Below are 26566 nucleotides of genomic sequence, written 5' to 3'. Positions count from 1 at the left end.
ATTTGAGAGTTAGCTTGCTGTTAGCAGCTGAGAGTTAGCTTGCAAGCTAACACAATGTTTAATACAAACAAAAGACAACAAAAAGCAAGAATACATGTCATGTGTTATAGTGCTAGACCAGACACATGTCACTGCTGATTATTTACCTGCCACAATGTGTCCTTTGGTCGTGTGGCGATGTCGCCATGACAACGAAATATTATATATATAACACAAATTGTACACAAGCCTAGCTGACTGCTGCAGCAGCTGTTTGTTTACAAGCTGTGCGTACACGTGGATTCAGGTGACGTCAGAGCGTTTGCGCGTCTCTGTTGTATATGTCACGGTTTTAAAGAGAACCAGGGCATTCGAGACGCGGAGCACTCGTGGTGCGGCACGGGGCGGAGCAAGCGGTCGCCAATACAACGTACTCCAGGCGGTGCGCCGCTCTATTGTCCACGACACTGCGAGCGGCTACCGAAGCCCCCCTGTATCCACGAAGCCCAAACGAGTTACGAGGCCCCCCTGGGTCCACGAAGCCCCAAGCGGCGCGAAGGCCAGCGGACCTTGGTCCTGCTCTTCGCCCCCGAGCGCCGCAGGCGCGAGTGGCCGCGAAGAGCGGGCCAGGGCCGCGCGGCCGGCGGAGCGCCGCGCGAGTTACGAAGCCGTGGTGAATGCAATCGTTATATTTATGCCCAGGCCGTAAGGCCTGGGCAAGCGCACGTTAAACGCCCTGTCCAAGTGACTACAATGGAGCTAATGGCTAGGCTAGGCTAGGCTAGGCTAGGCTAGGCTAGGCTAGGCTAGTAAATAAAGAGTAAACACTTCCGGTCTGCGGCGAGTTCAAAGCGTGACGTAACTCTCTTATCCAGTGGCTGACGTCGCCATCTGGTGGTGATTAGTGTGTGGTGAACTACAAAACGAGCGCTCTTACCGAGGTCTCCCTGAGTTACCCATTTACCCTGTAACATATACAAACCTAGGCAACAGCCAATGAGCAGCGGGCAGCCACGTCAGAGCGTTTGCGCGTCTCTGTTGTATACAAACCTAGGCAACAGCCAATGAGCAGCGGGCAGCCACGTCAGAGCGTTTGCGCGTCTCTGTTGTATACAAACCGTTGCTAGGCAACAGCCAATGAGCAGCGGGCAGCCAGCAGGATAAATAGAGAAGAGCAGGCCGTTCACATCACTTTTCTTCTTTCTTGTCACAGAGAAAGCACAGAACTGAACTGTAAGCAGCAGAGAGACGACTTATCCATTACTATGGCTGAAGTTACACTGTTGTGGTCAGACCTGGTGGAGTTGCAGGAAGTTACACTGTTGTGGTCAGGCCTGGTGGAGTTGCAGGAAATATGTTGTCAACCAATCATCAAGGATGATGATACACGAAAGAAGAAGTGGACGAGCACGAGGAGAGGATGGAGGAGCTGGAGTCTCTTCAGAATTCTTTTCCCTCAGGAAGCTGAAGGAGGAGAAGACTCTGCAAGAGATTCAGCGAGAGTGGGACGCCGGTCCCACTCCGCGGTGGCCAACTACTTTTCCCTCATGTGAGATCCAAGACCCTGCCTGCACCCTGCACCCCCCCCCCCCCCCCCCCCGCCCCGCCAAACGGCCCTTTTAAGGGCCACCTTCCTCTCCTTTTGCTGTGACCTCGCCGTGGTGGAGAGGCTTAGTGATTCAGTGACTCTGGGACCTATGCTGGTGGAGGTTGATCCTGACAGGTTTAACCACACCGCATTGGTCACAGGAGAGAGTCCAAACTAACAACAGCAAAACCTCTTTCTGTAATCAGTGAGGTGTGAACTATGGACATGTTACCATACTTAAAATCCAACACATTATCATCCTCTGTTCGTCAGAGGGTTGACGTGCTGACACATATGCCCATGGCGTTTATTCAAGAAGCTCCAAGACCGGCTCATGAGCCGTGGCGTTTATTCAAGCAGCAGGAGGAATGGGCTCCTTGCGTTCATTCAAGCAGCAGTGGCTGTTGGCTCTCCGCCCACTCTTTCAGTCGCGCTAGTGAGGTTACCATGACAACGCGATTGTCAGAACCGGGATGCTGTTACACGCGTGTATCAAACCAGCATCCCGGTTCTGCAACATGGGCTAAAACGAGTCATCGTCACGATGATACACGAAAGAAGAAGAAGTCACGTGTCCATTTCAATATTCCGGTGGTTTAGTTTATAGGCATTTCCATTTAACTCATTGCATGCCAGGCCCGATAGTCCCGAGATTATTTCAATGTCTTTCCCTGCCAGGCCCGATAGTCCCGAGAATTTCCGCCATTTTGAAAAAAAAAAATTTTTTTTTCAAAAAAAAAAAAAAAAATCAAAAACAATTTCTGACCCCAAAAAACGTAGTAGGCATGATAGAAATCGCGAAATTGCATGTTTAACCCCCATAGCAACCCCATCTATCAAACATGGCAGCCATCTTTGTTTACATTTTAGGAAAACATAATGGCTTCTATCTCATGAATGCCTGAACGGATTTCCATTCGGATTTTTTTGTTTGAAAGCTGTGAGCAATGTGGACACACGTGGTGCATTATCTAGGCATGGGTGTGCATGATCCGTGCACTATGAATTACATGGAAGTCTATGGAGACCATAGGCACCGTAGAGTACGAAGCTATGTTAAAATGGCGGGGAATGTGTTAATGCATTTTGATAACATTTAAAGCCTTAGCTTTATAATGGGTTTAATTTTACCTCCCTCTAATTAATTCCTTAGATTTTTATTTAATGTTTAATGTATTTCTTTCATGTTTTTATTTTGAGCCAACCGAAATGGCATGGCCATCGAGTTTAATTAATCATTTAAGGATATTGCTAATGTAATTTGAGCCATTGTGTTTATTCATTGTTAAAATAATTTAAAAAAATATTATAATTAGGTATTTTTACCGGAAGTTTCGTACGTCTTTCACCACACGCCCTACGCGAGTTTCTAAATTCTAGGAGAGCTAAGGCAAGGAGCGCTCGTTTTCACCAGCATCGGCAGGTTAGCTACTCAGCGTCTGTTTTACTGAGGTTAAGGTTAGGGTTAGGGTTAGAGTTAGGGTTAGGGTTAGGGTTAGAGTTAGGGTTAGGGTTAGAGTTGGGGTTAGGGTTAGGAATGGTTAAGGATAGGTTCAGGTTTTGGTGCACCTCCGCGGTCCAAGTGACTACAATGTAGCGCTCCCTATCTCCGGTTCAGCCAATCACAAGCTTCAAAAATGAGTCCGGGGCGTGGTTTTGCACCCCCTACCACTGACTGGTGTGACATCATCATCATACCCGGAACTTATGCGGAAAGTACAGCCAAACAGAAAAGTCATATCTGATCGCATTAGACAGTGTTAAACTCTCTTTGCCTCTCGATTTGCGCATACCCTTTATTGTTGCTGACGGAACAGCTTTGGTTTGTTTGAGACAACCGAGAGACAACTACTACTACTACTACTAAAGGCCTACATCGCATTAAGGTAAGTTAGAGCAACACTGATGGCTAATGTTGTTAGCTACCATGGCGTGTGCTAAGTGTTTCCATAGAACAGAGTGGTTCTCAACCTTTTCAGGCCGCAACCCCCAAAATAATCATATTTTAACTGGGGATCCACACACCCTGACGAGCACCAAGAGTTGATGCATTACATTTTGTATAACACGGTTCTATTGTGAAATGTTTGTCTTATGAATGAGACAAATACAAAACAATGTTTTTATTGAACTCAAGAAAACAATTGGACGTCAACTACTACTTTAATGTTTTATGATAAGCATGTTGAATTACCTTGTAGAAATATGTTATACAAATAAACTTGCCTTGCCTTACTCTAAAGTAAGGCAAGGCACTTCAGGTCTCCATCAGTCCCCTCCCCCACTGATGGAGACTCCAAGCTCTGGCACGGGGGCATTGTGAAAATAGCACAAAAATCTTTTCGAGCTTGTGCTGGGCTAAACTGGGCCCAGGTGGTTGCTATAGTAATATAGTACATGCAAGTACTATTGTGATAAACCCAAGGTGATGTTATTATTATTATGTGAGATGGTCAGGAAAACAATAATGTACCGTGGGACACCTTTGGCTGTGGGGTCTGGGGGCTCTCTTCTGAAATGTTTAAACTTAGATGTAATGTCATGTATTGTGGCGCATTTAAACAGGGATTGTGATACTTTTATCAGGCTTTCCTAACAGGAAATTTTTCCGCGCCGGCGGAGCGCCGCGCGAGTTACGAAGCCGTGGTGAATGCAATCGTTATATTTATGCCCAGGCCGTAAGGCCTGGGCAAGCGCACGTTAAACGCCCTGTCCAAGTGACTACAATGGAGCTAATGGCTAGGCTAGGCTAGGCTAGGCTAGGCTAGGCTAGGCTAGGCTAGTAAATAAAGAGTAAACACTTCCGGTCTGCGGCGAGTTCAAAGCGTGACGTAACTCTCTTATCCAGTGGCTGACGTCGCCATCTGGTGGTGATTAGTGTGTGGTGAACTACAAAACGAGCGCTCTTACCGAGGTCTCCCTGAGTTACCCATTTACCCTGTAACATATACAAACCTAGGCAACAGCCAATGAGCAGCGGGCAGCCACGTCAGAGCGTTTGCGCGTCTCTGTTGTATACAAACCTAGGCAACAGCCAATGAGCAGCGGGCAGCCACGTCAGAGCGTTTGCGCGTCTCTGTTGTATACAAACCGTTGCTAGGCAACAGCCAATGAGCAGCGGGCAGCCAGCAGGATAAATAGAGAAGAGCAGGCCGTTCACATCACTTTTCTTCTTTCTTGTCACAGAGAAAGCACAGAACTGAACTGTAAGCAGCAGAGAGACGACTTATCCATTACTATGGCTGAAGTTACACTGTTGTGGTCAGACCTGGTGGAGTTGCAGGAAGTTACACTGTTGTGGTCAGGCCTGGTGGAGTTGCAGGAAATATGTTGTCAACCAATCATCAAGGATGATGATACACGAAAGAAGAAGTGGACGAGCACGAGGAGAGGATGGAGGAGCTGGAGTCTCTTCAGAATTCTTTTCCCTCAGGAAGCTGAAGGAGGAGAAGACTCTGCAAGAGATTCAGCGAGAGTGGGACGCCGGTCCCACTCCGCGGTGGCCAACTACTTTTCCCTCATGTGAGATCCAAGACCCTGCCTGCACCCTGCACCCCCCCCCCCCCCCCCCCCCCGCCCCGCCAAACGGCCCTTTTAAGGGCCACCTTCCTCTCCTTTTGCTGTGACCTCGCCGTGGTGGAGAGGCTTAGTGATTCAGTGACTCTGGGACCTATGCTGGTGGAGGTTGATCCTGACAGGTTTAACCACACCGCATTGGTCACAGGAGAGAGTCCAAACTAACAACAGCAAAACCTCTTTCTGTAATCAGTGAGGTGTGAACTATGGACATGTTACCATACTTAAAATCCAACACATTATCATCCTCTGTTCGTCAGAGGGTTGACGTGCTGACACATATGCCCATGGCGTTTATTCAAGAAGCTCCAAGACCGGCTCATGAGCCGTGGCGTTTATTCAAGCAGCAGGAGGAATGGGCTCCTTGCGTTCATTCAAGCAGCAGTGGCTGTTGGCTCTCCGCCCACTCTTTCAGTCGCGCTAGTGAGGTTACCATGACAACGCGATTGTCAGAACCGGGATGCTGTTACACGCGTGTATCAAACCAGCATCCCGGTTCTGCAACATGGGCTAAAACGAGTCATCGTCACGATGATACACGAAAGAAGAAGAAGTCACGTGTCCATTTCAATATTCCGGTGGTTTAGTTTATAGGCATTTCCATTTAACTCATTGCATGCCAGGCCCGATAGTCCCGAGATTATTTCAATGTCTTTCCCTGCCAGGCCCGATAGTCCCGAGAATTTTTTTGAAAAAAAGAATTTTTTTTTTCAAAAAAAAAAAAAAAAATCAAAAACAATTTCTGACCCCAAAAAACGTAGTAGGCATGATAGAAATCGCGAAATTGCATGTTTAACCCCCATAGCAACCCCATCTATCAAACATGGCAGCCATCTTTGTTTACATTTTAGGAAAACATAATGGCTTCTATCTCATGAATGCCTGAACGGATTTCCATTCGGATTTTTTTGTTTGAAAGCTGTGAGCAATGTGGACACACGTGGTGCATTATCTAGGCATGGGTGTGCATGATCCGTGCACTATGAATTACATGGAAGTCTATGGAGACCATAGGCACCGTAGAGTACGAAGCTATGTTAAAATGGCGGGGAATGTGTTAATGCATTTTGATAACATTTAAAGCCTTAGCTTTATAATGGGTTTAATTTTACCTCCCTCTAATTAATTCCTTAGATTTTTATTTAATGTTTAATGTATTTCTTTCATGTTTTTATTTTGAGCCAACCGAAATGGCATGGCCATCGAGTTTAATTAATCATTTAAGGATATTGCTAATGTAATTTGAGCCATTGTGTTTATTCATTGTTAAAATAATTTAAAAAAATATTATAATTAGGTATTTTTACCGGAAGTTTCGTACGTCTTTCACCACACGCCCTACGCGAGTTTCTAAATTCTAGGAGAGCTAAGGCAAGGAGCGCTCGTTTTCACCAGCATCGGCAGGTTAGCTACTCAGCGTCTGTTTTACTGAGGTTAAGGTTAGGGTTAGGGTTAGAGTTAGGGTTAGGGTTAGGGTTAGAGTTAGGGTTAGGGTTAGAGTTGGGGTTAGGGTTAGGAATGGTTAAGGATAGGTTCAGGTTTTGGTGCACCTCCGCGGTCCAAGTGACTACAATGTAGCGCTCCCTATCTCCGGTTCAGCCAATCACAAGCTTCAAAAATGAGTCCGGGGCGTGGTTTTGCACCCCCTACCACTGACTGGTGTGACATCATCATCATACCCGGAACTTATGCGGAAAGTACAGCCAAACAGAAAAGTCATATCTGATCGCATTAGACAGTGTTAAACTCTCTTTGCCTCTCGATTTGCGCATACCCTTTATTGTTGCTGACGGAACAGCTTTGGTTTGTTTGAGACAACCGAGAGACAACTACTACTACTACTACTAAAGGCCTACATCGCATTAAGGTAAGTTAGAGCAACACTGATGGCTAATGTTGTTAGCTACCATGGCGTGTGCTAAGTGTTTCCATAGAACAGAGTGGTTCTCAACCTTTTCAGGCCGCAACCCCCAAAATAATCATATTTTAACTGGGGATCCACACACCCTGACGAGCACCAAGAGTTGATGCATTACATTTTGTATAACACGGTTCTATTGTGAAATGTTTGTCTTATGAATGAGACAAATACAAAACAATGTTTTTATTGAACTCAAGAAAACAATTGGACGTCAACTACTACTTTAATGTTTTATGATAAGCATGTTGAATTACCTTGTAGAAATATGTTATACAAATAAACTTGCCTTGCCTTACTCTAAAGTAAGGCAAGGCACTTCAGGTCTCCATCAGTCCCCTCCCCCACTGATGGAGACTCCAAGCTCTGGCACGGGGGCATTGTGAAAATAGCACAAAAATCTTTTCGAGCTTGTGCTGGGCTAAACTGGGCCCAGGTGGTTGCTATAGTAATATAGTACATGCAAGTACTATTGTGATAAACCCAAGGTGATGTTATTATTATTATGTGAGATGGTCAGGAAAACAATAATGTACCGTGGGACACCTTTGGCTGTGGGGTCTGGGGGCTCTCTTCTGAAATGTTTAAACTTAGATGTAATGTCATGTATTGTGGCGCATTTAAACAGGGATTGTGATACTTTTATCAGGCTTTCCTAACAGGAAAAGTACATGTATATTTTGTAGTTCAAAAGAAAATGTACAGAGATGGATGTGATAACTGAAGCAAAGTAGACCTCTTTAATAATAACCACATATGATTTAAAAGTGCTTATCTCTTTATGAGTGAATGTACGTGTATACTGTATTTGGGAACGCAAAGGGAATATTCTCACATTATTGATATTTTACATAAATTGTGGTGGCTCTACTTTTTAAATTGGCTAAATATAGTATCTTGCACCTTGGCTGAAATGAAAAAGTAACTCATTGATCTCAATAATTCAAGTTTGCAATGGCTTGAGAGTCAATGGATTATGTTGCATCTCTAATGGCAGCAAACCATGTGCACTGGAGTTGCAATTTCCAGCTTGGCCAAAGTGGTTATGATCTCCTGGTGTTTGCTACTTGATGTCCACTAATTGCTGTTTTTAACAAGGATAGCTCTTCAATTTCTTTATTGTCCGAAGGAAAATCATTCATCTTATTTAAATGAATCATCAAAATAGCCTAGTACAGGGGTAGGCAATCTTAGGCACGGGTGCCAACATTGGCACAGGGGAGGGTAATCATTGGCACACTGGTAGAAGTGTGAGAGAGTCCACTCACATCTATATGCAGTTTACATCCTGCATAATTCTACATTCATTCAAACTGATAACTTTGGGGAGAGAGTCTGGGAGATAAGTGGGTTATTGCTTGAGTCTAATGATCATTATGCCTACAGAGTACAGACTAATGTAAAATAATATATTTCTAAAGAAGAACAAAAATAAAGGTCATGTATAGCCCGTCAAAACCAATTGGAAATATTATATGTTGGTGTCATAATTAAGATGTGGTGTTATAGTTGATATGGCACACTATCAAGAAAATGAAAACTTGGCACTTCATGTCAAAACGTTGCCGACCCCTGGCCTACTATGTTTACATTTTCACAAGAAAGCTAATCAACCTATGTTTCCACCCGCTTGTTTTTAGAATGGATTCAGACGATGAAGCCATCCTGGATGAGCTGGATGAAATTGTTGCAGAGCAAGCACCACCAGCAACACAGACAGCTCGACCCAGTCTCCCACGACCATCGACCAGGTCGGTAGAGAGAGACAGGGTTCCCACGGTCATGAAATTCCTGGAAATATTTTGAAATTGATTCGAAAAATATTTTTCCAGTACAGGAAAAGCTTTGGAATTGATCAAGGGTCCTGGAAGGTCCTGGAAAAAATAGCTATGCATTGTCTTTGGTTATTGATTTTGTTAATACCTCTGAAATGTCAAATTAAACACTGGCCAAATTGTCAAATATTAGAGGCAGAAATTGTGAAAATGGCAGATCTACATGCTCACAATGCCTCACAACGCGAGGCGTTGTGCATAGCAGTAAGCGACTTGTTATTTAGCAGAATTATTGTTATATAGTCCTGGAAATCGGGTTAAATATTCTGGAAAAGTTTTGGAAAAGTTTAGGAAATTAATCGGTAATGATGTGTGGGAACTGGGAACCCTGGAGAGACAATTATAGCCAAGAGGCCAGCAGCAAGCTATTTAACCATATCTTTTTCCACCCTGTTTGTTTTTAGTTTGGATGCCGATGATTTGCCCGTCCTCCTCCATGAGTTGGACGAGCTTGTGGCAGATCAAGAAGCACCAAAAAAGAAACCCCGGCTCCGTCCTGCACGAGCACAGAGCGTGAGGTGGATAGAGAGAGATGAGAGTGGACGTATTCTAGCCAAGAGGCCAGCAGCTAGCCGGAACCCATCTGGACAGGGTTAGTATCTATTAAGCCAGTTAGTATGACTACAGTGCTCATGAAAACGGCTCAAAACAATTAAGGGATCACAGTGTTCCCTTTTTTCTTTGAGCAGTGTATATTCAATTGATTATTTGGACTTACTTTTGTTTGCTTCAAATACGTGTAAGATTGCTACCGGTATATGATGTTGTAGTAGTCATGATTCCTACAGTATTAGTTAAGTAAGATTGGTCTCCTTGTCTTTCAGCTCTTTAGTAAATAGAAAATACATTTACAGGTTAGGACAACCAATTTATACAAACATTAGAGAAAACTTACAGGATGCAGGATAAACAAGTGATATTGGTGTTATAACACAAATGGCAAAGACATAAGTGATGACACAGAGAAATTCTCTCTCTCTCTAAAAAAACAAACACTACAGAGTGTTCCAGTTTTAAAGACCTGTAGAGATGGGGTTATTGGAGACTATCATTACTTGATAAATAGGGCTACTAAAAAACAAACAATATCTCACAATATAGCTTTAACAGTTGCACCCCTATAGACAGTATATAACTATGTAAGTATAAAAATAGCATACTATAGTGTATAGATACTATAATGATCTGGGGCTTTCAACTGATTATGAACCAGGGGCCACCACCCTCACTAAGAATCAACCTGGGGACCACCGTTGTCTTGGAGAGGGGGTATGAGCTAAGATTAGTTATTTTGGAAACACTTGATATGCATTCCATGTCTATACAGTACATCTCACATTTTGATGAGATTTAGCCTCTGAGACAAAACGAAAGAATCTTTTGTCCACAATTCCATGCTGTATTGATGTTGGTACCAAAGGGAAGTTAACTGAAAACGTAAAATAAAATACATTTTCATTTGAGAGTTAAAGATCTATAAGGCTCCATTTGTTAACAACTCTTTGCCTGGGGACCCATTTAGCTGGGGACCACCTGGAACCCTTCCAGGGACCCCTGGTGGTCCCCGGACACTGATAGTAGCCCCAGTTCTGTTATTGCTAGCTCCCTGTGTGCAGTTAGCCCAGTCGGTAGAGTGATAGCTTTTGGCCTGCAACGTACACGCATGCACACACACAACCATTCACCTGCCTTCACCCACACCCCCCCCCCCACCTCCCCACCCAATGTCTTGTCAGGGCTTTTTTTTCTTTCTCCCAGGCAGTTCCTCAAATTAGTGGAACTGTATGGAAGCAATGTTTTTTTAACAGCCCAAGCCTGCAACTCCCCATCACCCAAACGCAAAGCTTGTACTCCCCACTCCCAAATCTTTTTCTTTTTTCAGCAAGAAAGGGCTATATTGGCAGCGCCGTGGAATGGCAGCAGCTGTGCTCCCTTAAATGCACAAATACATTTCGTTGTACTGTGAATGTACTTGTATGTGTACTGTTCTTTGTAAATGAGTTGATCGTTGACAAATGAAACTGTGCCTGTGTACCTGTACTGTATTGTTACAATGACAAATAAACTCTAATCTAATCTACTGGGTTCATGGCTTGGGTATGGGGCGGCCATAGCTGAATGGTTAGGGGGCCTGCCTGTCACTGGTTTGATTCTCGGCCAGGATAGCAATGTTGATGTGTGTCCCTGAGCAAGACTCTTAACCCCTAATTGCTCACGCGCTCCTTGTGGGCTGCGAAGCAGCTGGGTTGGGCTGCAAATACTGAATTTCCCTCGTGGGAGGTAACTATTATTATTAATTAAGATGGATGTGTGTAAGTACTGTATTAAGCTCCGATATATCTACCAGTGTGTAAGTACTGTTAGCTCCACTGTATATACCAGTGTGTAGGTACAGTACTGTAAGCTCTAATATATCTACCAGAGGTCTAGCACATAGAAAGGTTATACACAACCTTCTTCTCAATTTCCCACTACTACTACTACTGACCACTCTGACCTGCTTGCTTACATTTTCATTTTATTTCTTATTAGTCTTTATCCTTGCATGATTTGGAGGACACAAATGTAACATGAAACATGAAAAAAAGGAATAAATATATATATATATATTAAGGGTGGGGAAGTTAACGCGATATTAACTAATTAACGCAAAATCCCTTTATCGGCGATAATATTTTTAACGTGCGATTAACGCGGTGATTTTTGCCCCCCGGTGCAATGAGTTTTGAGCCTCGGTGCGCCCCGTAGTCAGGAAGAGAATGCAGCCCGCAGTGCAGAGAGGGAGCAGAGGGAGAGACACGTAAACAAGACAGTCACACAGACAGTCAGAGGCAGAGCGGTGGAGGTTTTGGGACACAGGCAGGGGCAGACAGACAACCACGGTTGCACTCATTGGAGACTATTGGACTTCACTCAGTAATCACAGTTCTCTCGAGAACACAGCACATTATTTTGACGGGGAGTGGAGGCTTCTGTTGCATGGGCTGACTGTTATGAAGACGTTAGCTTCACGTTAGTCTGGTAGGATTCACCTTGAAACATGGGCTGCATATTGTTGTAGTGTTTTTGGTTGGTTTCTGTTCTGAATGTTTTGAAGGTTTGCACAGGGCTCTACTTCCTGTATTGTCCCAGCTCAGATTCTGAGCCTGGGACAACTTCCTGCCCCAGGAATATCATAGTTTTGGCCCAGAGGTTCTTCTCGCCCCCCTAGTGGCGAAAAAAAGAACCTCTGGGAACTCAGATTGGCTTCACGTTAGCTTCAGACGTAGCCTACTAGCCCTGGAACTTGTCTGTGCTGTCTGCCCCAAAGCCTCCACCATGCGTGTAGCCGGAGAGAGTATCATTGAAAATAAAGTCAGCAAACTGCTGATCACCGACAGTGCACACAACATGATCGCAGGGGCCAGGGAACTGGATGGGCATAATGCCTTGTGCAACACATCTTCAGCTAGCTATAGCCTATAATCTCCAAGCAATACCACCGCAATGTGTGGCATCGTCACGTTAATGTTAATGTATTGTTAATCTAAGGCTACCAACAAGCCATCACAGTGTCTACATAATAACAGGGTTTATCAAAGTGAACTAGGGGTGCCATAATCTTAACACCAGTCCAGGGTGCGGTGCCTCAGAATACTTTGATAATGTTTCAAATGTAGCCTATCAATATTACTTCAGTTAAACCTAGAGCCTCTATACTTTGTAAAACGCTGCACTGTACTTGAGTAATCTTTCCAATACACAAACTCTTCACAAAATAAAAGATTAAAAGCTCACAACGCATCTTATTGTGAGCTTGTAGATCAGCTATGATTGGTGAATGTTCCCCCCAGAATAGGGATGATGTGGTTAAAGTGATTAAATATATAAAAGTTAATTTAAATCTGTCCTAATGGAAACATTTTCTCGAATATTCTGGACAGTAAGCCTATTTGTCATATAGATTTTGAATAAACTAGGTATTTGTCTACCTCCCATGTTGATATGAGTATTATATATCTGTTTAAGGTAGTTTTAGAACAGATAAAAAATATGCGATTAATTTGCGATTAATCGTGATTAATTATGGACAATCGTGCGATTAATATATATATATATATATATATATATATATAGATATATATAGATATTGATATATGTATCTATCTTTTTATCATTACAGCCCAAACACGCCATTCCAAGTCTGCTCACTCTAGTACAGACGCATCCGTTGATCCAGAGACTTCCTCAGAGACTGGTGGTAGGTCATTTAATATCTACGGTTGTTTATATTTTCTTCTCTTTCATTTTTGCCTGTTGGATGAGCAATTGCCAAGCAGCATTCACATTGTTATCTAACACTGTTGCATTTGAATGTATTTATTATTTGTTTTTGTATAAAAATGTTCAAACCGTAGGCATAATATATTTGTACTAGTGCATGTCTTTCTTTTACAATTCCTATAGAATGCCTCCTTCAAGATCTGCTGCAGGACCAGAGCAGCTCGGATGACGAGCCAGAGCCAGAGGTACTCGAACGAGCTCCACAGGCCAAGGACGATTGGAGCACTCGCAATGCCCTTCACTCTGAAAGATGGAGGGCAATGAGGCCATCCCTGGTCAACTGCATGCTGGCACGAGAAAATGTGGCATCGTCCATCTGCAGCCAGTGTCAGAACAACACTGCAGCTGTCCGGTGCAGAAACTGCCTCCCGTGTCCATTCCTCTGTGCGGAATGTGATATGAGCAGGCACAGCACGGCACTGGTCCTTCACAACCGGGATGACATGACTGGTGGTTTCTTCCGGTCATTAGCTCCAACCAGTTGCATTGTAGATGCGGCTGTTAGACAATGTGGTAAGTTACATTAGCACACGCTATTATCCAAAGTACATGAGCAGAATAAATGTGCTCTATTCAACAAACAAATGGTCACATAAGTAGATCAATTGTTTAAGTAGGAGGTACCAGGAAGCATCCAGCCTAGTATCAGCCTGCATAATATGCATCTAAACTAGAATATTATGATATAATTGATAATATCATTTTAAATAGCATCCCATTAATGAGTGACATCTGAGGGAAGTTAATTACTGTTAATTGACATATAGATAACTAGTGAAGGTACGTTAGACTGCTGTATGTGATTTTGCTAATTGATAATGAACAAAACTCTCTTTTAGTGCGATTCTTGCCCATTGTGATGCCTGTCAACATCTGTGGTTGTCCACCTGAGCTGATGAAGGTCATCAAAGGAAAGGATGTTGTTTTGGTCACAATAAATGGTAATTATAGGATTTCCTCTTCTCTGTTTGAAATATGTTTCCTTACAAAACAGCTCCCTCAAGAAACATTGTGGTTAGCATCATGTATGTATGTATGTATGTATCTGTAGGACGGTATGATCTTAGCATGCCACAGCTGTCCTGTGAGGGATGCCAGGCTTTGTGGAATGTAGGAGTTGCGGATCTTGTACAAAATGGCTACTGGCCAGCCACCACCGTCAACTTCCAAACAATCTACGAGGCAGACTTGTTCCATACCTTTGAGGACCTGAAGATGCTGTCACCAGGGATTGCAATTCAGGCTTTTCTACGGATGATTGACAGAAGGACTGTTCGCTTTGGCCGTGTAAGTACTAATTTCTTTGGTCTGCACTTCACGCATTGTAAAAGTGTTTGTTTGGATATGAAGATTTCTGTTAAACTAATGTTTTTTGCTGTTGTTTCTGCTGTTGTTTTTCTAGACTGGGAAAATTCCTTCAGACAGCTTTCAAAAAATATTTTTTGAATGGGCTGCTGTACGGTACCTGATCGATTCCCTCTGCCAGGAGGAGCCATTTTGCTGTCCTGCATGCACGCCGTCAATGCTTGCGGTCTCTGTAGATGGGAACCGGAAGCATTACCGTTTTAAGAGCACAGCAAGGTTTGTACATATCCACACTGTTCATATCAAGGAATGGCAAAATCTATTGTGCATTTTACACAGTGTAACCCAGTTGCGCTGTAGCTTGGCATTGCCAGACTGATTATGTGAGGTCACTGTAACGTTCCCACCATATTGCTATGAATGTTTGAGAGATCCTACATGATCAGTCTGGAAATACCTTGAACTTTTAGTGTTCAACATCTTAAATGAAATGTCTCCCCATTTTTTTTTTTTAGATCCAACGAACAAGCCATCTTCGTCCTGAGGTCCTGGTAGATGAGTACAACAGCCTGGTTCCTGACCAAACATTGTGCTTTGACACCATCCTCGCCACAGAGAATCCCTGGCCGTGGCAAATATGTGGTATGCATTTGGCCTCTTAAACCCCAGCGTCTCTATTCTGGGAAAACATTTGCGCAAAATAGCCGATTGACAAGCGCGACGCATTGTGAGCTTGTAGATTGGCTATTTTCAGTGAAGATATTTAATGTAGAGCAGAAACACCTGATAGTTACTAGTATAGGGTCATGAGGGACGCTCAACAACAAATGGTGTGTGCGTGGTTAATGTCCTGTATGTATTCTTTCTTTCATCTTGTTGCTATAGTACCGTATATGATTAATACTGATAAATGATGACATGAATGACAAATAATATATGCGTCTATAATCTTTGAGCAGTGTTCCCAACCTTCCATATCTATGTATTACAGGGTCTGTTGATTACAGTACGAAGAAAGAGGTGTTCATCAAGTGCATGGCAGTCCGTAGGCTTCAGGAAGAAAAGTACATCATTGTCCGGGAGATGAGGCAGCACTGGGATTTTCTCAAGGCCCGTTCCAGAGTGCTGTCCGACGTTTCTCTCCATCAGAATGAAGGCAAGTGGCAAAGTAACATTGTGAACTTCTACTTATTGAAAATGTTCTGTCATGTTAAAACAGGATTGTGCTAGGTAATGTAATTTCTGTTTGGCTGGAAATGGCTGATCTACCAGCTCAAAACACATCACAACGTGACGTTTTTGAGCTTGTAGATCTGCTATTTCCACTATTTCTGAAAATCCAAAATGGAAATTATTGTGACGATCTAAGCAAAAATAATTGCAATTAGGTGATTGTGTAATCATTTTGACAGGCCTAGTTTAGAGTGTGAAATATGCGTTGTTCCCTATATAGTGAGTGACACATTGTTCCTTTTTTAGGAGTTCTACCGGAGGACGCAAGGAGGGGTCTCACGTGCCTCGTCCGCAAAAAGGAGATGGAGCTGAGAGCTGTTAAGAGGCGCGCAAGGAAGCGTTACTTGGAGGTCATGTCATCAACCGATGACAGGCAAGTGGACCCGTTGGACAGTTCAGATGAAGAGCAGTTCTTCCTAAGTTCGGACTCTGGCAGTTCAGACTCCGACAGTTCTGACTCGGACTCTCCTGACTCGGACTCTCCTGGTGACGTTGATGTGGAAGGCACTCTTCCAGAGATGGAGACGGAGAGACAGAGAGAGACAGACAGCGAGAGAGAGTGAGACGGAGATACAGAGAGACAGGCACTCTGTCACTCAAATTGAATACTGAACTATAACAGGGACATGGTACTTTTGACGTTGTTGGTCTACTTTTTTCTTGGTCTACCTCACGCCTACTCATGGATCCTACTGACTTACCTACCAGGAGGACAGAGAGCCTTCATCCTACTCCCTCCCAACACTCCCTGCTGACAGCCTGTAGGAATGCAGTGCCAATTACCACCCTCCTCCCTGGCCAGCGATAGATGCTCGACAAAGCCAGATGCACCATGGTGGCTTTCAAATCTGTGGTGGAGGGCAGGCATTTTACCACTGCACCACCCGAATGCCTATGTGGATTATGTGTCTTGACTAGAGATGTTACCGATCAATCGGCAATGGATCGGATCGGGCCGATCAAAGCATGATCGGCGATAATCAGTGGTTTAGATCGTGGTCTGGTTATTCTTACGGTCTTCTTCATGTTCTTCGGACAGGGGTCTGTGTCCTGGGGCAGGCTGCTCTTGTTGCCCCTCGGGGGGGGGGGGGGGGGGGAGAGGCTGCTGCTGCTCCTGGGGCCCCGAAGAGCTGCCTGCACCCCCCCCCCCCCCCCTTGGGGGGGGGGGTACTGGGCCACACACCTTGGGAACCCTTCTTTTTGTTTTGTATTTGTATAGTTTTTATTAATATAATTAAAACACAAATTAAAAGGCCTAAACCAAAAATATAAATGCCAGCAGCATATTGCCTGCTCAAATTGGCAAAATAAACAAAAAAAATAGCAAATAGACCTGTTATGGCCACTATGGGGTCCCAAGGTGTGTGGTCCAGCCATGAGCAGCGGTCTGATGAGAGAGAGAGATGGGGAGAGAATTTGATGCAGTCTGTGATTGTGAAGCATGTGCTTCCTAGTGTATCTTTATAATACAAAAGGGTAAATCATCTACTACCGGGTCAATCACCGCAAATTTAAAACCAAACCACTTGGCCAAGAGGGGGGGGGGGGGGGGAGAGGCTGCTGCTGCTCCTGGGGCCCCGAAGAGCTGCCTGCACCACCCCCCCCTTGGGGGGGGGGGGTACTGGGCCACACACCTTGGGAACCCTTCTTTTTGTTTTGTATTTGTATAGTTTTTATTAATATAATTAAAACACAAATTAAAAGGCCTAAACCAAAAATATAAATGCCAGCAGCATATTGCCTGCTCAAATTGGCAAAAAAAACAAAAAAAATAGCAAATAGACCTGTTATGGCCACTATGGGGTCCCAAGGTGTGTGGTCCAGCCATGAGCAGCGGTCTGATGAGAGAGAGAGATGGGGAGAGAATTTGATGCAGTCTGTGATTGTGAAGCATGTGCTTCCTAGTGTATCTTTATAATACAAAAGGGTAAATCATCTACTACCGGGTCAATCACCGCAAATTTAAAACCAAACCACTTGGCCAAGAGGGGGGGGGGGGGGGAGAGGCTGCTGCTGCTCCTGGGGCCCCGAAGAGCTGCCTGCACCCCCCCCCCCTTGGGGGGGGGGGGTACTGGGCCACACACCTTGGGAACCCTTCTTTTTGTTTTGTATTTGTATAGTTTTTATTAATATAATTAAAACACAAATTAAAAGGCCTAAACCAAAAATATAAATGCCAGCAGCATATTGCCTGCTCAAATTGGCAAAAAAAACAAAAAAAATAGCAAATAGACCTGTTATGGCCACTATGGGGTCCCAAGGTGTGTGGTCCAGCCATGAGCAGCGGTCTGATGAGAGAGAGAGATGGGGAGAGAATTTGATGCAGTCTGTGATTGTGAAGCATGTGCTTCCTAGTGTATCTTTATAATACAAAAGGGTAAATCATCTACTACCGGGTCAATCACCGCAAATTTAAAACCAAACCACTTGGCCAAGAGGGGGGGGGGGGGGGGGGGGGGGAGAGGCTGCTGCTGCTCCTGGGGCCCCTTGGGGGGGGGGGGGTACTGGGCCACACACCTTGGGAACCCTTCTTTTTGTTTTGTATTTGTATAGTTTTTATTAATATAATTAAAACACAAATTAAAAGGCCTAAACCAAAAATATAAATGCCAGCAGCATATTGCCTGCTCAAATTGGCAAAAAAAACAAAAAAAATAGCAAATAGACCTGTTATGGCCACTATGGGGTCCCAAGGTGTGTGGTCCAGCCATGAGCAGCGGTCTGATGAGAGAGAGAGATGGGGAGAGAATTTGATGCAGTCTGTGATTGTGAAGCATGTGCTTCCTAGTGTATCTTTATAATACAAAAGGGTAAATCATCTACTACCGGGTCAATCACCGCAAATTTAAAACCAAACCACTTGGCCAAGAGGGGGGGGGGGGGGGGGGAGAGGCTGCTGCTGCTCCTGGGGCCCCGAAGAGCTGCCTGCACCCCCCCCCCCCCCCCTTGGGGGGGGGGGGGGGGGTACTGGGCCACACACCTTGGGAACCCTTCTTTTTGTTTTGTATTTGTATAGTTTTTATTAATATAATTAAAACACAAATTAAAAGGCCTAAACCAAAAATATAAATGCCAGCAGCATATTGCCTGCTCAAATTGGCAAAAAAAACAAAAAAAATAGCAAATAGACCTGTTATGGCCACTATGGGGTCCCAAGGTGTGTGGTCCAGCCATGAGCAGCGGTCTGATGAGAGAGAGAGATGGGGAGAGAATTTGATGCAGTCTGTGATTGTGAAGCATGTGCTTCCTAGTTTATCTTTATAATACAAAAGGGTAAATCATCTACTACCGGGTCAATCACCGCAAATTTAAAACCAAACCACTTGGCCAAGAGGGGGGGGGGGGGGGAGAGGCTGCTGCTGCTCCTGGGGCCCCGAAGAGCTGCCTGCACCCCCCCCCCCCCCTTGGGGGGGGGGGGGTACTGGGCCACACACCTTGGGAACCCTTCTTTTTGTTTTGTATTTGTATAGTTTTTATTAATATAATTAAAACACAAATTAAAAGGCCTAAACCAAAAATATAAATGCCAGCAGCATATTGCCTGCTCAAATTGGCAAAAAAAACAAAAAAAATAGCAAATAGACCTGTTATGGCCACTATGGGGTCCCAAGGTGTGTGGTCCAGCCATGAGCAGCGGTCTGATGAGAGAGAGAGATGGGGAGAGAATTTGATGCAGTCTGTGATTGTGAAGCATGTGCTTCCTAGTGTATCTTTATAATACAAAAGGGTAAATCATCTACTACCGGGTCAATCACCGCAAATTTAAAACCAAACCACTTGGCCAAGAGGTGGGGGGGGGGGGAGAGGCTGCTGCTGCTCCTGGGGCCCCGAAGAGCTGCCTGCACCGGGCCACACACCTTGGGAACCCTTCTTTTTGTTTTGTATTTGTATAGTTTTTATTAATATAATTAAAACACAAATTAAAAGGCCTAAACCAAAAATATAAATGCCAGCAGCATATTGCCTGCTCAAATTGGCAAAAAAAACAAAAAAAATAGCAAATAGACCTGTTATGGCCACTATGGGGTCCCAAGGTGTGTGGTCCAGCCATGAGCAGCGGTCTGATGAGAGAGAGAGATGGGGAGAGAATTTGATGCAGTCTGTGATTGTGAAGCATGTGCTTCCTAGTGTATCTTTATAATACAAAAGGGTAAATCATCTACTACCGGGTCAATCACCGCAAATTTAAAACCAAACCACTTGGCCAAGAGGGGGGGGGGGGGGGGGGAGAGGCTGCTGCTGCTCCTGGGGCCCCGAAGAGCTGCCTGCACCCCCCCCCCCCCCTTGGGGGGGGGGTACTGGGCCACACACCTTGGGAACCCTTCTTTTTGTTTTGTATTTGTATAGTTTTTATTAATATAATTAAAACACAAATTAAAAGGCCTAAACCAAAAATATAAATGCCAGCAGCATATTGCCTGCTCAAATTGGCAAAAAAAACAAAAAAAATAGCAAATAGACCTGTTATGGCCACTATGGGGTCCCAAGGTGTGTGGTCCAGCCATGAGCAGCGGTCTGATGAGAGAGAGAGATGGGGAGAGAATTTGATGCAGTCTGTGATTGTGAAGCATGTGCTTCCTAGTGTATCTTTATAATACAAAAGGGTAAATCATCTACTACCGGGTCAATCACCGCAAATTTAAAACCAAACCACTTGGCCAAGAGGGGGGGGGGGGGGGGAGAGGCTGCTGCTGCTCCTGGGGCCCCGAAGAGCTGCCTGCACCCCCCCCCCCCCCTTGGGGGGGGGGGTACTGGGCCACACACCTTGGGAACCCTTCTTTTTGTTTTGTATTTGTATAGTTTTTATTAATATAATTAAAACACAAATTAAAAGGCCTAAACCAAAAATATAAATGCCAGCAGCATATTGCCTGCTCAAATTGGCAAAAAAAACAAAAAAAATAGCAAATAGACCTGTTATGGCCACTATGGGGTCCCAAGGTGTGTGGTCCAGCCATGAGCAGCGGTCTGATGAGAGAGAGAGATGGGGAGAGAATTTGATGCAGTCTGTGATTGTGAAGCATGTGCTTCCTAGTGTATCTTTATAATACAAAAGGGTAAATCATCTACTACCGGGTCAATCACCGCAAATTTAAAACCAAACCACTTGGCCAAGAGGGGGGGGGGGGGAGAGGCTGCTGCTGCTCCTGGGGCCCCGAAGAGCTGCCTGCACCCCCCCCCCCCCCCCCCCCCTTGGGGGGGGGTACTGGGCCACACACCTTGGGAACCCTTCTTTTTGTTTTGTATTTGTATAGTTTTTATTAATATAATTAAAACACAAATTAAAAGGCCTAAACCAAAAATATAAATGCCAGCAGCATATTGCCTGCTCAAATTGGCAAAAAAAACAAAAAAAATAGCAAATAGACCTGTTATGGCCACTATGGGGTCCCAAGGTGTGTGGTCCAGCCATGAGCAGCGGTCTGATGAGAGAGAGAGATGGGGAGAGAATTTGATGCAGTCTGTGATTGTGAAGCATGTGCTTCCTAGTGTATCTTTATAATACAAAAGGGTAAATCATCTACTACCGGGTCAATCACCGCAAATTTAAAACCAAACCACTTGGCCAAGAGGGGGGGGGGGGGGAGAGGCTGCTGCTGCTCCTGGGGCCCCGAAGAGCTGCCTGCACCCCCCCCCCCCTTGGGGGGGGGTACTGGGCCACACACCTTGGGAACCCTTCTTTTTGTTTTGTATTTGTATAGTTTTTATTAATATAATTAAAACACAAATTAAAAGGCCTAAACCAAAAATATAAATGCCAGCAGCATATTGCCTGCTCAAATTGGCAAAAAAAACAAAAAAAATAGCAAATAGACCTGTTATGGCCACTATGGGGTCCCAAGGTGTGTGGTCCAGCCATGAGCAGCGGTCTGATGAGAGAGAGAGATGGGGAGAGAATTTGATGCAGTCTGTGATTGTGAAGCATGTGCTTCCTAGTGTATCTTTATAATACAAAAGGGTAAATCATCTACTACCGGGTCAATCACCGCAAATTTAAAACCAAACCACTTGGCCAAGAGACGTACTACATATCTACTAAATATAGCTTACAAATTCAAACACCCATGCCAATTTTGCAAGATGTAGTTTACAAACCTCTGTATACAGTTGTATTCGTTATTACCGTCATCTTTTGCCTCTGTATAAAATAGCCTCAAGTCAACCCGGAAAGGAAACAGTTAGCTAAATAGCTGATAGTTAGCTCACAACTTTCTACTACTTGTCTTTCATCTCAATCGCGGTAACGTCCGTATTTCACTATTGGCCACCCACTCGCGTTAATAGTCCCCTCAAATAGTTGTCATCTACAACGCAAATCAAACAGTATAGGCCTACACCACGTCATCGCCTCACCAATACTTTATTAACGTCTGTTTACATTATATGCAGTGAACGCAATCATTGTCACCAGATTCTATAGGTCAACATTTGCGGTGTAACGGCCGAGCTACACCAAGCCGTTTCGCGCACGTCAGTGCGTATGAGTGCATATGCGGGGCGCGCACGCGTATGTGCGTTTTGGATAGATCCAATGTATATCAATTCAGCCGGCTACACCAGGCGTACGGATAGCGCGAACCACGGATACGCATTCCCTAAAAATAGGATCGGTTCTATTTTTTAAGCACGCCTATGCGTTTTGTACACAGACTATCTGGTCTTCCTCACATATACTCCCTCCTTGGTGTAGCCTGGAGCGTTTACGCATACGCTTTCGAAGTCAACACACCAAAACATTGCTTCATGAAAGTAGATCCAATGGCAGCTGTGACTGTAGAAAACAACTCTTCTTCCAATCCTTATTCCTTAAATCCATATGCAAAGCAGAGTAATGTTCATCTAACACTTTTGGTTACTGCAACACAACATCCCCCACACGTGTACTGTAGGGAGTGTAGGCACAACATGTCATGAGGTAATTTTTTCCCCTTGACCATGATAATTGAAGGCGTCAAAAAAGGACAGTCAGCGATATAAAGTATTTTTGTCTCTTATATTAGGGTGACCATATTTTCAGCCGCTCAAACCGGGACGCGAACCACTGTTGCCTAAAACCGGGACCCTAAAAGCAATGTGCACGATACCGCGCACGCGCGTGCCCATTCTCTAACGTTTGTGCACGCGCACACACGCACACAGGGTTGCATACAGGCAGTGAGTGATTGACAAACAGCCTGTGGTGGACAAATCCATATAACAATCATTGTGGTATTAATTTATTAAATGTATTAGATGATGCAATTTAAACCCACTGCAGGGTTGACATCATCACCTGTTCCTCCCTGACAAACCCCTTACAAACAGAGAGACTCACACAAATCTATTACAATATGCCGACTGTGTGTGTGTGTAACTATAGAATAGAGACCATGTAAGGAGTGACCATCTGTTGTTACCTTTCTGTACATCTCCTGGCTATGTATAAATGTGTGTGGGACATGGGTGTTTGGGGGCGGATGGGCGAAGATCTGGAGGGAGACGGAAGTCTCTTTCTCTCTCTTCTGTGATGAGATCTACAATAAAGTATGAAGTCTGATTCCTGACAATGCAGTCCTGCATCTTCCTGTTTTGTTTAACTTAATTATAGTACAGTTATAGTACATCAAGTTCTGTTTCATCAACATAGTTTGTGCAATGGTAATCATCATCTTAGACACTGCGCACAGACTTATTTTACAATTCCATCTAATATAACTAAATCAGTTGGTAAAAAATCCTTTAGTTTTAAAGTTCCTTCCGATTGGAACAACCTTCCTGTTCATATCCGATCAATATCTTCCTTTCATCTATTTAAAACAGCGCTGTCCTCTTACTTTGAGACTACCTGCTCATGCTTTCATTAACAGTATAACAGATCCTTTGACGCAATGATTCTTATATGTGCTCTGTTGTATGTTGTATGTTTGTATTTGTGTCCCCCATTGTTGAGGTTGTTTGATTTGTCCTGTTATGTTTAGTGCTGTTTGGTTTTGTTTCACTTGTTTGTTTTGTTTATTTGTTTAGTTTTGTTTGTTCTACACAGATACTGTACGTATCTGTAACTTGAGGATGTCCTTGAAAACGAGATGGTTCATCTCAATGGTTTATTCCTAATAAAGAATTTCTATATAATGGTCTAGTGCCAAAACATGTCATGACAATATTGTGTGTATTCGGATTAAGTAATAGAATAGTAATAGTAATAATGGAATACCCATTCTTAACCAGACCATAACATCTTGTAAGAGACTAATAACTGCACTTTAGGCATAGTTACCTGCAACTTTGGTCTTAAATGAAGTTGTTGGATCCACAGCCCGTTTCTTTTCTGGTGGAGAGCTGTCTTGCTGTGGAGGCTCATTACTGTACATTACTGTACTGTCCATCTAATAATGAGCAGAAGATTAGTTGTATTAGTGATCAACCTGATAAATGACAATCTGCTCTAGCTGTTGACTGTGCCCACAAGGCCAATTAACAATCAAAACAAAAAAATCTAGTTTCCGCATCTGCAGCTAGCCCTGTGAGTGTTTCTGACGAAGTTGAATATCTGAGGAAATGGTAAGACCAGATCGTGCCCGCGCAGCGCCCGCGGTGCAATTATTGTTGTTTTCCCGCACAAAACAGCGTATATTTTGGGGGGTTCCATGCACCTTTTTGGGTGGGACCTTTACAGTTATGTTAACAAAATTTCACACCAGAAATGTAGCACATTGCATGTCTTGACTTACACTAATAGGAGGAGGCAAGATGTTAGAACAACCTTTTAAATAAAAATGCCATTTGGTCTGGAGAAAAAGTAGGCTAGTATTACCAGGCAATACAGTAATGTTGCTTTGGCAATATTGTTGACAAATCTTTAATAAAATATACTAACTGCACTTGCTCAGAGTTAGTTAACAATAGACTAGCAAAACAGTCTCACCAGTGACTTAATGAATGAACATACATCAACATAATCATGTTATTCAAATAGCAAAATAGCTTTACATTGTCAGGTAGGCTATTTACCTTTAAATATTTACCTGTGTCTTTGTTAAACATTGTTAATTGAGCAGCCTAAATAAAACCACCTTTCTGTGCATGATTTGCATGAAGTTGAAAGTATTCAACTCATGTAGGTTTCTAGTGCATTCATTAATTGATATATAGGCCTACATTGTGTATAGATCACATACCGTCTAGTCTGTATATTCATTCATAGAGGATACAGGCTACTCATTGTTAACAAACCATTAATGTTAATATATTCACAGGTGATAAATAACTTGTTCACCTTTAATGTTTTTGACAATACATATAGTCCTCCTAATTCATTCATTCATACTCATTTAGAGATAGCTTTAGAGATGGATATTTACTCTAAAGCCCAATCATGGTCAAAGTATGTTTCAGTTTACTGTACTACGACCTGCGTCACAAGTTTTCCGACTTTGCTCGCGTGCAACACCGTCGTATGACGAAGTACAGTATAACACAGGCTTCATACACAACAAGCTGTAGCGGTGGCGACCGCAGTTTAATAGTGTAATATTATTGTACGTTTATATATTACCTGTTATACTACAGGCAGGGTTGTTAAGTAACGGATTACATGTAACGCCGTTACGTAACATGTAACTTGTAACGTCCTATGTTACATTTTAAAGTGTGTAATCTGGATTACAGTAACAGATTTTGAAAATAGCTTGAAATGGATCCAAGATCATCAACCCCTCACACTATGGCCGAAAAAATTAAATAAGTAATAATAATTGTAATAATGTTTTTCTTTCTTTTTTCTTATATATGAATCACACAAAAAAATATATATATATAATCAACTAAATGTATTAGTCTGATTAACCACTTAAGCTTGTATTATATGTGCCACTATAAACATTGTCCACCATGCCTTTATGTTTAGTCATTAAAGATGAATTGGATTGTCTGGGATTTCAGTTGCTAAGGCTGGAATAAGGTGTAGAGAAATTGATACTTCAGTAGAAGAGTACAGTATGTCCCCAGAGACTCTTTGTGGCCGTACAAGCACAAAGCAGCATGGGAATCACAAATGTTTATACGCTGCAGTACAAACAATGGCTCTCAAAATTCATGGGGAACAAGGAAATCTTTTCGACATGTATTTATTATTCCATGATTTAAAGGATCATGAAACAGACTGTGGAGTGACGCAAACATACATTTTTGAGGGCACGCACCAGATTGCACGTTGTTTATGCTCAACTTGATTATATAGTGCGTCAGCCAATGGCTGTGCTTGGTTGTCGTTCAGGCTCAACGCTAACCACAGGACTCCACCCAACCACTGGACCAGTAAGAAGACATGTTGGGGTTGAACTGCAGAAGAAGACTTGCAGTATACCGACACATAATCATGTTGATATTGCCTTTGTTTGCTAACAAAGATCACACACAGGGGCGTCACAAGGGGGGGGGGGGGGACTGAGTTACTAGGGCCCAAGGTGGAGGGACCTTAATTATTTTATGCTTTAGCTATTTTTTGAAAAGTCGTGAAAATGTGTGCAAATCTATGAATACATGTATATTTTTAAGCGAACATTTGTAACTTAAATTTTGCTTCTGGGGTGTCCCTAGAACTAAATATTTTTAGATGGGGATCCGTGGCCAAATACATTTTTAGATGGGGATCCGTGGCCAAATACATATCATTTTGGGATCCTTCACATGAAAACCTTTGAGCACCACTGACATAGAAACATGGGTTTTTTTAAAAACCTTAGAAGGATTTGAAATATTCAAATACAAAAAAAAATGCAGATCTACAAGCTCGCAGTGAGCTTGTATATCTGCTATTTTAAAGCACAA

General features: G+C 43.4%; 2 protein-coding genes across 4 annotated transcripts in view; one reads left to right on the top strand and one right to left on the bottom strand.

Moving 5' to 3' along the window:
- LOC308294473 (uncharacterized protein) overlaps positions 1-26566 on the bottom strand; it is a gene marked incomplete at its 3' end in the record, with an annotated part of 255977 nt that overhangs the window by 4641 nt on the left and 224770 nt on the right. Inside the window, exon 6 of the mRNA XM_080737207.1 lies at positions 24015-24123. Coding sequence (XP_080593333.1) covers positions 24015-24123 — 109 coding nt within the window. The remainder of the gene's footprint in view (positions 1-24014; positions 24124-26566) is intronic.
- On the top strand, positions 6621-16804 carry LOC308294691 (uncharacterized protein). 3 transcript variants are annotated; one of them, XM_080737481.1, is made up of 11 exons: positions 6621-7010; positions 8702-8812; positions 9301-9488; positions 13059-13136; positions 13343-13732; positions 14059-14160; positions 14271-14506; positions 14622-14800; positions 15040-15166; positions 15516-15680; positions 16004-16804. In XM_080737481.1, exons 2-9 carry the CDS (start codon positions 8703-8705, stop codon positions 15077-15079), a joined length of 1323 nt encoding a protein of 440 aa, XP_080593607.1. In that variant the 5' UTR covers positions 6621-7010; position 8702; the 3' UTR covers positions 15080-15166; positions 15516-15680; positions 16004-16804. The 3 variants fall into 3 exon arrangements, with proteins under 3 accessions (XP_080593607.1, XP_080593605.1, XP_080593606.1); XM_080737479.1 differs by having other exon boundaries at positions 6621-8812; positions 16004-16803; XM_080737480.1 differs by lacking the exon at positions 13059-13136 and having other exon boundaries at positions 6621-8812.

Source organism: Nannobrachium achirus (assembly GCF_963921795.1).
Source record: "Nannobrachium achirus genome assembly, chromosome: 11".
Classification (NCBI taxonomy): domain Eukaryota; kingdom Metazoa; phylum Chordata; class Actinopteri; order Myctophiformes; family Myctophidae; genus Nannobrachium; species Nannobrachium achirus.
The sequence above is the reverse complement of the archived record's forward strand: the minus strand, read 5'-3'. Positions and strand labels throughout refer to the sequence as shown.